At 39.0% G+C, this 13,063-nt stretch overlaps 1 protein-coding gene across 13 annotated transcripts in view; it reads right to left on the bottom strand.

The window, feature by feature from the left end:
* nrcama (neuronal cell adhesion molecule a) overlaps positions 1–13,063 on the bottom strand; it is a 64,680-nt gene that overhangs the window by 12,179 nt on the left and 39,438 nt on the right. For 5 of the 13 annotated variants that reach the window (XM_063501263.1, XM_063501271.1, XM_063501273.1 and 2 more), the window contains 19 exons: positions 8,040–8,225; positions 7,559–7,576; positions 7,178–7,283; positions 6,842–7,035; positions 6,588–6,710; positions 6,232–6,402; positions 5,397–5,453; positions 4,511–4,622; positions 4,195–4,379; positions 3,808–3,939; positions 3,531–3,674; positions 3,295–3,406; positions 3,036–3,202; positions 2,780–2,927; positions 2,575–2,699; positions 2,268–2,297; positions 518–619; positions 171–368; positions 14–84 (listed from right to left, as the gene is read on the bottom strand). In XM_063501263.1, the coding sequence (XP_063357333.1) occupies positions 14–84; positions 171–368; positions 518–619; positions 2,268–2,297; positions 2,575–2,699; positions 2,780–2,927; positions 3,036–3,202; positions 3,295–3,406; positions 3,531–3,674; positions 3,808–3,939; positions 4,195–4,379; positions 4,511–4,622; positions 5,397–5,453; positions 6,232–6,402; positions 6,588–6,710; positions 6,842–7,035; positions 7,178–7,283; positions 7,559–7,576; positions 8,040–8,133 (2,289 nt within the window). In that variant the 5' untranslated portion in view covers positions 8,134–8,225. The remainder of the gene's footprint in view (positions 1–13; positions 85–170; positions 369–517; positions 620–2,267; positions 2,298–2,574; positions 2,700–2,779; positions 2,928–3,035; positions 3,203–3,294; positions 3,407–3,530; positions 3,675–3,807; positions 3,940–4,194; positions 4,380–4,510; positions 4,623–5,396; positions 5,454–6,231; positions 6,403–6,587; positions 6,711–6,841; positions 7,036–7,177; positions 7,284–7,558; positions 7,577–8,039; positions 8,226–13,063) is intronic. The other 8 variants (XM_063501268.1, XM_063501277.1, XM_063501275.1 and 5 more) reach the window with 4 other exon arrangements.

Genomic DNA, 13,063 nt, shown 5'->3' with positions numbered 1-13,063 from the left:
AAAACCATCTCACTGTCCAGGAGATGACCAAGTTGCCTGGCTCGGTTCCTACTCCCTGAACACCTGACGGGTTTTCATCGGGAGCTGAGAAAACCAAAGAATCCTGGTTCAGTCTGAACTTATTTTTGTGTTAAGATGATTAACATATTTCTATTTTCAGTGACTTTTACCTGCAGGGTTGGTCCTATATTGACGTGAGGACTGGCTCGGCTCACTATAGCCGACACGATTTTTAGCCAGCACTCTGAAGGAGTAGTACACGTATGGAGAGAGGTGCAGCTGTGCTGTGGTGCTAGTACCAGGAACCTCTGTCAGGTTTGTCCAAACTCCTGGCTGGTGGAGAAGATCCTCATACTGGATCACAAATTCTGGAGAAGATAAAAGATTCAGATGTCACGAATGTTTTTAACAGCAGAAACTTTGTTTTCATTTGTACAGGTCATAAGTACTGTAGGTTAAATCATGTCTGCCGATAGTACAGTCTAAGCAAACTGCTCCAGCACTGAGAATTTCATACTCTCTATAGGACTGTTGTTTTCATCTCCTGGGGTCCAGGTGAGCTGGACACTCCTCTCTGTTTGGTCTGTCAGCTCCAGGTCAGTCGGAGGGTCAGGTTTCTCTGTGAATGCAATAAGAAATTTAGTACCGTGCTTCTGTTTCCATATAAAATGTGGCACCTATACAACACCTTTCCACAATTAAAAACATAACAGCAGTAAATGAAATGTACAGCAGGTATTTTGATGGGTAGCTAGTGAGGTTAACACCAACATTTGTTAGCTGGATTACATCATTAACTGCGTTTTTCTTATTTAAAAAACACGAATGTCAGTCAACAGTTTGTATACACTTGCACAGTCCTGAGGAGAGGTCTAAATATTGAAAACGTGGCTGCAAATATACCGATCATTAACAGTGACGAAAAACTTTTAAAACTCTCACATGCATTCTATGCAAGTATGGTGGGATTTAAAGTTTATGGCACAACACGCAAGTGTTAAGACAAAACTGACCAGAAATAATCAGACCTGAGGGTCAAAAGGTTAATGGGTCAATCACAGTCAAATACCCGAACGCTGCACATTATTGGCAAAGATTAGGACTGTTATATCCAAATTTTTGTGACAGTTTTTGCAGCTTAATCATTTTTTATGACAGGCACTTTTAAAATAATGCATTTTTATATAATTGAGTAAAACATGTCAAAATGTGTCTCATTTATGCAAATATGTATGTTGCATATAAGCTCTGTGATGTATGTCATATGCTGTTGTGAACACTACAGCCTGCAATGTGCTACACTGCATACAAGTGAGTCCAAGCAGGTAAAAAAACCCATGCGTGTCCCCCTCTCATTTGCCATAGAAGTATAAACATCAGTTTGAACTTTTTTTTGCTAACTTTGTTGTAAGTTACAAACTGAAAAAATATTAAACATATATTTAAAAACTAACTACTAGACCAAATGAAACTGTGTAATATCATAAAAAAAGAGGGCATTTGCATTCATATATCAAATAAAAAACAATTTTTAATTAATGATTTTGACCAAAACCTGCGTGATCTTCATCACCAGGACTAGCTTCATATCATCAACACCAGCTCATCAAAAGTTACTAGCAAAAGCCTGCCCTATGGGTGGTTCTGTACACGGGCAACATACGCTGAATACAACATACTGAAAAAAATCAAGAACTCAGATTTTTAATAAATCTTTAAAAAACAAAAAAACAAACCAAATAGATGTTAAGAAGCGCTATATGTGTGTCAAAGTTTGTGCAAAGTTTTGTTCAGACTGGCCCATCCGTTAAGCCATGATAGTTACACTTTAATTACTTAATTAACTTGAAAATAGCATTATTTTGTATCATTTTGTACAGTTTTAGCAGTTGACTGTAACCAACCCAACAGCACTGCTAGTTAGCTAACATCACCAGATTTGTTCAGGTGTTGCAGGTAAAACCTCACAATACATACGATGTGTCATCAGAATTTAGTGTTCGTGTGTTTTAAAACGATCTCTTCCATATTGTTAAAGGCACTACACTATGCAAAAGTACATAAAATGCAGTAGCTAGCATGACAGCAGCAGGTGAAACACTGCAAAGTCAACTTTAATTACTTGTGTGTTTGATTTGAGACAGCAGACTGCCAAAATTCAAGTAGTATAAAAGTAATGTACACCATGAAAGGAAGTAGCCAAAGGACACACACAATGAGTTAAGCTAATGGAAGCTACAAATTGCAACAATGTGGACATTGTTTACCGTAGACAATTGCAGGAGTAGGAGTCGCCTCTGACAGCGAAAAGCAGGAGCAAAGTGCAAGAAGAGGGTTAGAAGTTAGGGACAGACATTTAAGAAACAGCAGAAAGATCTCAATGGTAATGTTATTTTAGGAATGTAACTAAAGCTTGAGGAGTAAAAACTAAAGTTTCAGTGCAATTAAGAAACAAAAAGGGGTTATAATTGGGGGGAAAAAATCAAACAATAGAAGCAGGAAAGCAAAAAAAGACTCTGGGTCTGTGTTAGAGATAAATGATAACTACGTTAATACATTAAGTTGAGAACATACCGACAACAGTCAGCATGGCACTGGCTGAGTCCTGATCGAGGGTGGTGTTCATGATGCAAGTATAAGTCCCCTTATCATCATCGGTCACGTCTCTGATGGTCAGACTGTCAGCGTCCACCTCGAACCTGAAAGTATTAACAAGAAATAACATCAGGTATTTCTACAGAGTCAACAGGATAAGTGCAGTCTCAATGGTTGGCCGTACCTCTCATCATCAGGCAACTCTCCTCTGTCTTTGAGCCAGGTCATGGTGGGAATTAGGGAAGGGTCATGCTTGACTTTACACTCAAAGACAGCGCTCATTCCTCTCTGCACCACCTTGTACTCTGGCTGCTTCAGGATACGAGTGGGCTCTGCAAAATGGATAACCATTATGTCACCGCTGATAACCTAATGCCCACTGACAAAGAAGATTTGAACCACCAATGTCACTGTCTGAGTTGTGATTAGACTATACTGACCTTTAACCTCCAGAAAGACATGGTTCTCCTTGAGCCCAAGGTTGTTTGTGGCAATGCAGGTGTACTTTCCGCTATTTAGCGGCTGGGCTACATTTATTTCCAGAGTACCATTCTCATGGATTACATATGGGTCAGTATTCTTAATGCTGATCTGACTGTCTTTGAACCTGCATAGAAATGGCAACCAAGGCGGCTCAAGTACAGTACAGTGCATCTTAGCTTTGAAATCTAATAATATTTCAAATGAGCTGACAGTTACCATGTGATGGTTGGTATAGGCGAGCCAAAGGAAGCACAGTGTAGTAATGCAGGGTTGTTGGTGATGACCTGGTACACTTGGTTAGGTGGAGTGAGCACCCTTGGTGGTTCAGCTTTAAAGGAAAAACAAGAGAAGATGCTTGGTTAAACTCATTAATATGGCCATTTTCCAAATTGTTTCTAACTAAAGATTTGTATGGGGCAGTTCTCATATGAAATAAATATGTTTTAACTCACCAAGAACACTGACAAAAGCATTCGCCAAGAGGTAGCCGAATTCATTGGAAGCATTACACTGGTAAACAGCGCTGGACCCTGACTGCACGTTGCTGAGAATCACGGTGTCGTCTTCCACCTTGCGGTTGGGGTCCTCAGGAGTGTCTAGCACAGGGCAAGATGATGTCTACATCATCATCTTTAATTGAAAATGAGCTGGAACTGAGAATTCAGTCCCCAGCTAATCAACTTTACTATTTTGTCTGCTTTAAATTAGAAGTGATCTAATTTTTCTTACTCTCTATGGGAATTCCATTGACAAACCAGTCTATCCTTGGTTTGGGTTCTCCATTGACTCGACAAGTCAACACGCCAGTTTCATTAGGGGCGAGGATCAGGTTCCTGGGAATGCTGACCCAGAAAGGAGCCGCTGGGGATAATGAACAAGACTGAACATGCTCAGTGAAATTCTTGACAAGCTATTACTATAAATCTTTCTTTAGCTTTCAACGTAATATAGGAGAAAAGACACTGGTTGTTTCTATAAATGGAAGATTCAAATGTGCATTTATCTGCGTGCATTAGAATGCATTTATAAATAAAAATTGGGGTTCAGAATAAAATATGGTAATACTGTAAAACAAATTTAAGGGCATCAGTAACATGCCTGAGCTGATCTGCCTACCTTTGACAGTGACCTTGATGGTATGGTGTACAGTGCCCAAGTTATTTGTGGCTACGCAGCGGTAGTTGCCAGCATCATTTTCATTCACATCAGAAATCTTCAGTGTTTTCTTGAAGTTGTGGTAGGACATTCTGTTGCTTGGTAGCTCTCCTCCTTCTTTCTGCCACGAGATATCTGGAGTCGGCCTATCACAGAAGAAAAGAGATTACAACAAACAACTCTTCCAGTCAGTTAGTTTTTCTTCTCTTTCAGACACTGTGGCACTAATTTGAGTAAACATAAACCCTTAGAGTAGTTACTGCATATGCCAACTTACAAGCCCTCAGCGATGCATTCTAGCTCCAGAGTCTGCCCTCTCAGAACCATCTTGGTACTGGTGGTGCCGAGAGGCAGCATAAAACCAGGACGACGCTCGCCCTCTGGGCTGCCTGAACAGGTCAGAGCACAAGACCTTATCAGCAACAGACCAAAACATTATACTTTAAGACTGCTCTTCCTACAAAACAGAGCAGAAACCTCAGGGATGATTTACATTTTCAAAGGGCAAAGGAAGAGGCAAATGTAGTGTTGATGAAAAACAAATTGTGGATAGGAGAGATGGTTCAGTAGAATGTAAAAGAAAGTCTTTACTTACAGCATAAAGACAATACCAGAGCAAAGGGAATGTCTTTGAAAGACCTGAGCATTTGTTTCAGTAATCAACCCATGCATATAAATGCACAGCTGGACTGACTCCAGTTGTAAGCCAGTGCCTTGGTCAAGAGAAAAGTGCCAGCATGTTTTGATACAGGGTTCAAATACCAAAGGACCAGAATTTGCAGGAAAGGTCAGAAAATGGCAAATTATCCATATCAAGTTTCACAAGGTGGAGACGAACAATGTTACGTAAAAAATAATGTTAACATAATAATGTATTTTAATTTGTGACTATAGATAATTACTTAAAGGCCACAAACTGTCATTAACAATGAATTGATAGAGTTGCATTTTGCCTTGTATCACACTTTGTATCTTGTTTGTATTGATTAACGTTTAATTTGAATGAAGTAGGAGAAACCTGAGGAAGGGCAAGTGTTACTTACAGAGGAGGGGATTGAGGCCAAGTTAAAGGTAAGTGAGTGTGTAAGTCAGATATGGTTATGCAGGGCAGTAAAAACAGGTTCACACTGAAGGGGGCTGAATAGGTATAAACCAGCACTCACCACTATAGAAATCAGTGATATTGTATAAAGCAGCCAGAGTCTCATTCATTGTTTCCACTGTAATATAACAGAGAATCATAAGCATGCAAAACTAGGAAATGCAATGCATTTCCTAGTTTACATTGTAAAGCAAAGCATGTGTGTCACCCAAAGCCATAATTGAAAAAACAACAACAACAAATAAATAAAATAAAATAAAAATAACTACACAATTATTATTAGTGAGACTGAGATAAGGACATTATAAAACCAAAGCCCTTTTAGAGCTCAGGGGAGACAAACAGAAACTAACATTTATCTACGACAGTTTTGCAAGAGTGAAGTAAGGAAACAAAGTTGTAAAGTAAAAGGGTGTCTGACAAAGGAGAAAATACTAATATTCAGTTTACAATAAAAAACTGAAAGTTTTGACATGTGAAATGCTGGAAATGACTTGTGCAAGCTTAGACCAGACCTTTTTAGCTCCATAGTTATTTCTAGCTGCATAGCGTCATAGTTTAGGATTCCATTTGAGATGCTTTGCATGGTTTTAAAAACCCTTCAGTTCCTCTTCTATTTGAAACAAGTCGTTTTAGTTCCTTCCTCTTAAAAAGCCTGCGTTTTTCTGATTGGATGCCCTTAATCTGGCTTCCACAAGCAGAACCCAGTGCTTGTAAGCTCTGCCTTTTCATGTGAGATGACCATATGAGGAAATCTATGCTGAGCTGATTTAAGATTGGCTCAGTAGAAAATATTGTGAGAAATTCAGAAAAAGGTCCTTTTTTAATTTAAGTAATTGAGTTTTTGGCTTCTCTAAGGAGAAATCCATTGCTTATTTAAACCAGTTTTGACTTACTGTCCAGGACAGTGACTGAAATCGGCTGTTTCTGCTGGATGGTTTGTGTATGAGGAAAGCGAGCGTAACAAATGTAGTCACTCCTGGTGTCTTCTGGGAGAACATTGGAAAAGTACAAGTCTCCATTCAGGGCCTGGGACACTCGTTTATCCAGTGGTAGCTTCTGAAAGTCTGGGAGGGTGAGAGACAAGCAACTTAACAATGGAAAAAGCTTCAATTAGCTCATGAGATTGTTTTATCAACTACATTCAGAAATGAGATGGGTCAGAAAGGATTGACCCAATCTTTTGTTTGTGAAAGTGAAATTCTTTAGTCATTGCACCTTATATGTCTGCAAATATGTACACACGACTCACTATTATCCATCCAGAAGATGACAGGAGGGGGCAGCCCAGCAGGGGGTCGACATTGCAGCACAAGGGAGACCCCCTTCTGCACCATGATGGCCTCATTTCTCTCCTTTGACCATAAGGGGGACCCTGTGAGTCACAAACATCAACACCAAGAGGTTAATGTAGAGTGGATAATATTTATTTGTACTCAACTAGTCATCACTTTTAAAGCCCAAGTTTTTGGAGCTTATGCATTTAAATACAAAGAGAAGACTTACTGGACTGCCTGATAACAATGCTGTCGGATACGGCAGTGCCATGCTCATTGTTAGCTATGCATTGGTAAGTTCCCTCATAAGCTTCAGCCCTTTCGCTGCTGATATCAATGACCAGAGTTCCTGAACCGGGCTTCATTAAAACTTTAGAGTCTTTTTCCACATCAAAGTGAGTCCCATTTCTTGTCCAGGAGAAGCTAGAACCAAGAAGTATAGAGCCATGAAGGAAACATATGGAGCAGAAGAAGATGTTATGGCACATTTATTCATGTGTCAGGCCAATTTGAATTACTAATTTGACACTAAATCATTCATTAGGCATTGCAGGGATTATCTCACCTGGGATGAGGCTTCCCCTTGGCTTCACAGTGGATGACAATGTTCTCACGTGGATCAAAGATGTAATCCTTTGGGGACTGTAATATTATAGTAGGGGGCTGTGGCACTGAAGAAACACGAAAAGAAGTGTAATTTAGATACACAGCTAACAAAACCTGAATGTGTTGAATAATGCTGAATGTGTTCAAACAGAGGATATACAAGCAGCATGCAACAAGCAGCGACAATCAAGACATTTATAGATGAAACACTCTATGCAGCTTACCATCACTTCTACAAAGCACCACTTTTTACAGTGTTGAAATAAGTGCATGCACATCATTCGCCAAAAGATTAAAAAACTCCACACCAGAAACCACACCAGTGTTTGGGGAAACTTACATCCTTCCAGTACTTTAGCTTTTTGTCCACCGTGACATGCCACACCACAGTAATAGAATATTGAGGAAAGGTGTTAGTTTTTGCAAGGACTAAACAACAGGTTCAGGTGAAATAGATTCAGGTACTTTTAAGCATTTGACTGAGCCTGCACACTTTTTGAGGGGAGGGTGTTTAGAAAGGCAGGTGCAATAAATGCTAGAAAAGTAGATGAAGACGTTCAACAGTTCAAACAGGTTGTGTGATATCAAGATAAACAGAAATCCTTAAAATCTCATTGCAAAACACCATGCTGAAACATGCAAAGTTGAAATAGAATAGATAGAATAGAAATAGATTATTGCTACATTTTCATGAGGTAAAATATCTTCACTTTATCCCACAATATGAAAGTATTTCGCTGAAATTCCATTAGTTTGAGAAGAATTATACAAGCGTAACATCAAGTCTTACAATCACAGAGTGTGTAAAGGGCAATGCTTACGATCAAGAGGCACTTCAAGTGCTGAAGTCATGTGACTTAGGAGTGTCAGCAGCACAGCTCCGAAGCCTGGCACCCACTTCCTATTCCTGTCCATGCTCAGGTGTGTCAGTGGCACGGTGCAAACCTTTTCCCCTAGGTCCAACAGAGGTGAAGGTTGTAGACAGCGTGAAGAAGTCTGAATCTGCACTACACAGAGGAATAAAAAATACTAAGAAAAACTTACTGAGATTTGTCTTAGCAATTTTAATGGCAAAAAAGATTTCAAAAATGAGTGCACATGCACTATCCTCAGATGCATACAAATATGGTTAAATAATGTGAGCATGAGTCCATCCATTCAAATGAACTACAGGTAAATAGAGCTGAATATTTACTCTGTACTACAATGGAAAGTTTACTTTAGTTTTTCTACGAGGTTATTTCCAAAGTTGGGTATCTAGAGTCATGCTTGGCAAGTGACTCATAGTCATGCATAGGCTATCATTCGTTCAATGTAAAGACACTGGCAGGAGAAGTCCAAACAAACCGGATTCCCATCCTTGCAACTTAAACAACTTTAGCAGTGTGCATGCATCTGTCCTTCTTCATTTTGTTTACTTTCTCTTCTGATGAAAATGCCAGCGAGATAGACTGGCCCGGCACAATGAGCTTCCAAGTGTAGGTGCTGTCAGAATTAATCATCTGGGTGTTATATTCCAAAAAGCAGACACAGACTAATATGCTTGGGCAGTTTGTGTTGACTTATTTGGCGCTAGCTGCATTCACATCTTATTGACCTCCAGACAAAATAGCCACTCAAACATAGCATGTGCACTGCTGAGATGTCCCTCCTACCACGTGCGTGCCTGTAAACATATGGCATGTGAGTGCACTGGGCTGGAACGATCGCAGCTCTGCTGCAGATATAGCCTCACACGGACTGGCACATGCATGCAAATACATATCACATTAGAAGCACCATCGTTGCCAGTGTGTCATATATATCAAGTTACACATGAAACATGAGCCTCGGCTTCTGTTGCGTAGTTCTAAACAAATAGATGCAGATTGATGAGCCGTCACAAATACACAGAATTGTGTTGGCATTAATGGGCTGCTGTAAACTGGGCCATGGGGAGCAGGACATTATGTATGTTTGTTTTTCCCCTTCATGTCCTATGCAGTGTGCATGAACTGAAATCATCATCCTGTTTTTCCTTCATGGAAAATTCCTTCGTGCTTTACTTTGAGTTTCATGGGGGGAATTGTGAGGTAGTCCAGAATAGGTATGGCTATATGGAGCTGCAGCATAAAGGTTCTATTTAATTGAGTTCTGGATTTAACAGGTTTGTAGTCATGGTGTGAAAAAGCTTTGCAGAACTTTTAAAACCTTCTTATACCCCACACAATAATGTTTTGACTCCCAAATATCACTTTTGGGATCATAAGATTTCCCCCAAAAGGTTTCATGTGATAAGACAGTTGTGGTCACAAAGACAAGTATATGGAATTCCAGAGTCACTTATATGGCTAATTCTTAACCACATTAAAATCAGAAGAACACATGAGTTATATGTAATAAGGGATCCATGTCTCCGTGCATCCTGACATTTTGATTATTCTTAACCAGCACATGCATCTCTGTATACACAGCAGTGATCAAACACACCAGTAGATTATTTTGACAGAAGGGGGTTAGGTCCTCACAGGCATTTGAAGGTGAAATTTTCAGGCTCATTACTTGAGGCTATCTCTACTCTGCGGGACAGGAAGCATGTCTGATGATATGAAAAAGTATGGTAATGACTCTGACACAAGTATTGTGCACTATTGTGACAGGGCAGAGAGTGTGAGCTAATACAACCCCAGGACACAGCTAATTACGCTGACACGTCCTATTGGATATTCCTCTCACAAATTAGTCGAGAGGAGAGACACCAGGGAGAAAGAAGCACACAACAAAACCTTTGAAACTCATTGTGGAGAGAGGCAATATGATCATGCAAATGTAATGGGCTATCCTCAGATTAATTACGATCATAGTCCATGCAGCTATAACAGTAATGGCCTCCCACACAGTGTCACTAGCCATGCTGAGCTGTGCTGGACCTTGGGGCATTTTCCCACAGAGACACATTGAGTCTGAGTTCATTCAAAAGTGAATGAAGCTTTTAAGAAGTCGTTTGCTCTAAAAGGTAATGATTAAAAAAGAGAAAGGATGGTATCACTGAGAATGAAGAGAATGTTCAACGTGGGTTTAAAATTAAGATACCTATAGCATGAGTGAAGACTGAAATACGTTAAATCATCCATTTTACCATCCTATTCCACTCCTTTAATATGGAGAGACAAATTTTAAGAAACATTTTAAGCATAGCAGATTTAATTCACTAGGCATTCAATAGCACGCTCTTTCATTAAGCTAGGATACGGATTACGCTAGGCTACTGTTTTCTATGCTGAAGAATTGAAAGAGAATTCTCAATCAATCAATCAAATTTATTTATATAGCACATTTTAAAGACCGAAGTACACCAAAGTGCTTTCCAGTAAAATCATGATACAGATAAAAATCACAATATAAATATAAATTACAGATATAAATAATAAATAGAATATAAAATAATTACATAATCTAAATGCAAAGCCAGATGTAAATTACCCTAATTAGCCTTGAATGCCAGGTTAAACAAATACGTTTTTAGACGTGATTTAAAAGACTGAATGGAATCTGATGCGCGAATATGAAGAGGAAGAGTATTCCATAACCTGGGTGCGGCAACGGCAAAGGCACGGTGGTCTCCTCTGGTCTTCAGCCGAGACCTAGGTTGCACAAAGAGCAGTTGGCCCGATGATCTTAGTGCTCTCTTAGGGCTATACAGACAGAGGAGATCAGCTAGGTAGTCAGGTGCCATATTGTTTAGGATTTTATAAGTAAACAATAAAATTTTAAAATCAATTCGATATTTAATAGGAAGCCAATGTAAGTTGGCCAGAACAGGGGTGATAGAATCATACTTTCTAGTGCCCGTCAAGAGACGTGCTGCGGCATTTTGGACCAGCTGCAATTGCTGAAGAAGAGAAGATTGTAGGCCCAAGTAAAGAGAATTACAATAATCCAGTCTTGAAGTGATGAAAGCATGAATGAGCATGAATTCTTTAGAATTCTTTAGCATAGAACAAAAAATAGCCTTAAACAATGACCTTTAAACCATGTAACCATTTGAGAAATGTGAGGAAACAAGATTCAGTTGCTTGCTAAATTGGTAAAAATGTATTTAACAAAAGTACCTTTAGCTTAATTACGCTAACAACACAACGTAACTAAATCAGCAAACGAAGCTCTGCAGTATACATGTAGAATATAATTAAATATCAGCTGCCTTCAAATAAATTCTCAGTTTATTAAAATGTTTTCTCACTTGCTATTAACTAAAAAACAAATGCTTGAAACATCAGTTAATCAGTTTGTGCATTTGATTAGACTATTTTCCCTCTATTTATTTTACACTCCTAGAAATCCATATGTAACATGGTCAGTGGCAGAAATCTTCAAGTTTCCATCTCCTGCATATAATCTTGTCGTTGCGTTCTCTTTGTAAATACCAACAGTACTTTTTTATGGGAAAGCCCAGTTTGTATTGGCTCTAAGATTATTACGCTTTAACTCTTCTACATATATAAGATGACAAAAGAGCATGTTAGTTAATAAATGAGTGTTACAAGCTTTACAACTGATTTTTACATGTGTAGAAAAATCAGCTTTTATATCTGACCTAAGTCACATCTCCAGAGTGAAGATTGCCTGCAGGGTAAAAAAAAAAAAGGTAGACAACACAGCTGACATAGTGAAGCATAGACACAAACACACACATGCATAAAATTAGCTGCATGTACAAATGCCAGCATCTGCATATTTCTACTGCTAGAACTCACTTGGGTGAAACTGGCACAGTGCTTAGACATTCATGTTGTAAATACAGAAACTTTAACTTGCGTGATCATGTACAATACAACTGAACTCTCAATCTTTGCATGACAAGGACAAACAGTCCTTCAAACCTATTTGTTGCACAGTAAACACCGAATGTGTTTATGACTCCTGTTGATTGAATTCATCATAATTAAAGCCACGAGGCTGTACTGTGCAGCGTGGCAGAAGATATTTCTCTGGCAGGAGACTCATCCACACAAAGACGCTTATAAAAGTGTAATTACACACATACATGTAGAGAGCTGGACATTCTTCCTGAAGCTAGATGAGAAAAAATAGTTTCTCATTGCTCATTTTTTCAGAGGCTCCAAACAAAAAAGCCAAAGATGATGAAAACAAAGAGCACTCGATGGAGGATGAGTGGGATGACTGGCTAGTAGGCAAGTCATCTCTCATCCTTCTTTTTTCTCTTCTTACTGACTCAAAGGTCGAAGTCCACAGGTCAAAAAAGTCACCCTAAGGCTCTGCCTTTTCCTTCATGATCACTCTATCCTTTCCTCTTTTCTTTCAGCCTGATCGTCACTGTGTTCTCCAATTCTTTCTTAAACCAAGCCCATGAGCAAGATATAGTTTCACTATCTCATCAGTTTAATTTTACTGTAAAATACTCGATATTTTAATCATTTAAAGCAGAAGGTGCTCCTGTTTTTTCTTCAGAGTGAATGAAAAGAGTGTTCAGTGTATATCATAAAACAAAACACAGATCCTTGTATCCATGTACACAAAACACTGACCGTTAGCAACCTGAAAATAGTTTGATGTTTTGACAACTTTTTGCTTGCCTTCTTGCCAGAGTCAAGAGGACTGAAAGCGCTCTCACTATGAGCACACAGCTTCTTATCTCTGTGCTATGATAAACTAACCAGCTTTGAGAGTTAGCGTATTATTTAGCATATTTAGCATAGAATTGAGAGCGAGCCAGGGAGTGTCATGTGGTGCCTCTAACCGAAACTAAAGGAAATGTTTCCAGTAGTGAGAACACACCTGATTCAGAGAACAAAAAACTAAAAAAAAGATGATTCTGGATTTGGGAGAATCAAAAAGTGGTTAA

The sequence above is a fragment of the Pelmatolapia mariae genome, linkage group LG17 (genome assembly GCF_036321145.2).
Source record: "Pelmatolapia mariae isolate MD_Pm_ZW linkage group LG17, Pm_UMD_F_2, whole genome shotgun sequence".
Lineage (NCBI taxonomy): Eukaryota > Metazoa > Chordata > Actinopteri > Cichliformes > Cichlidae > Pelmatolapia > Pelmatolapia mariae.
This window is presented reverse-complemented; position numbering and strand designations above follow the sequence as displayed.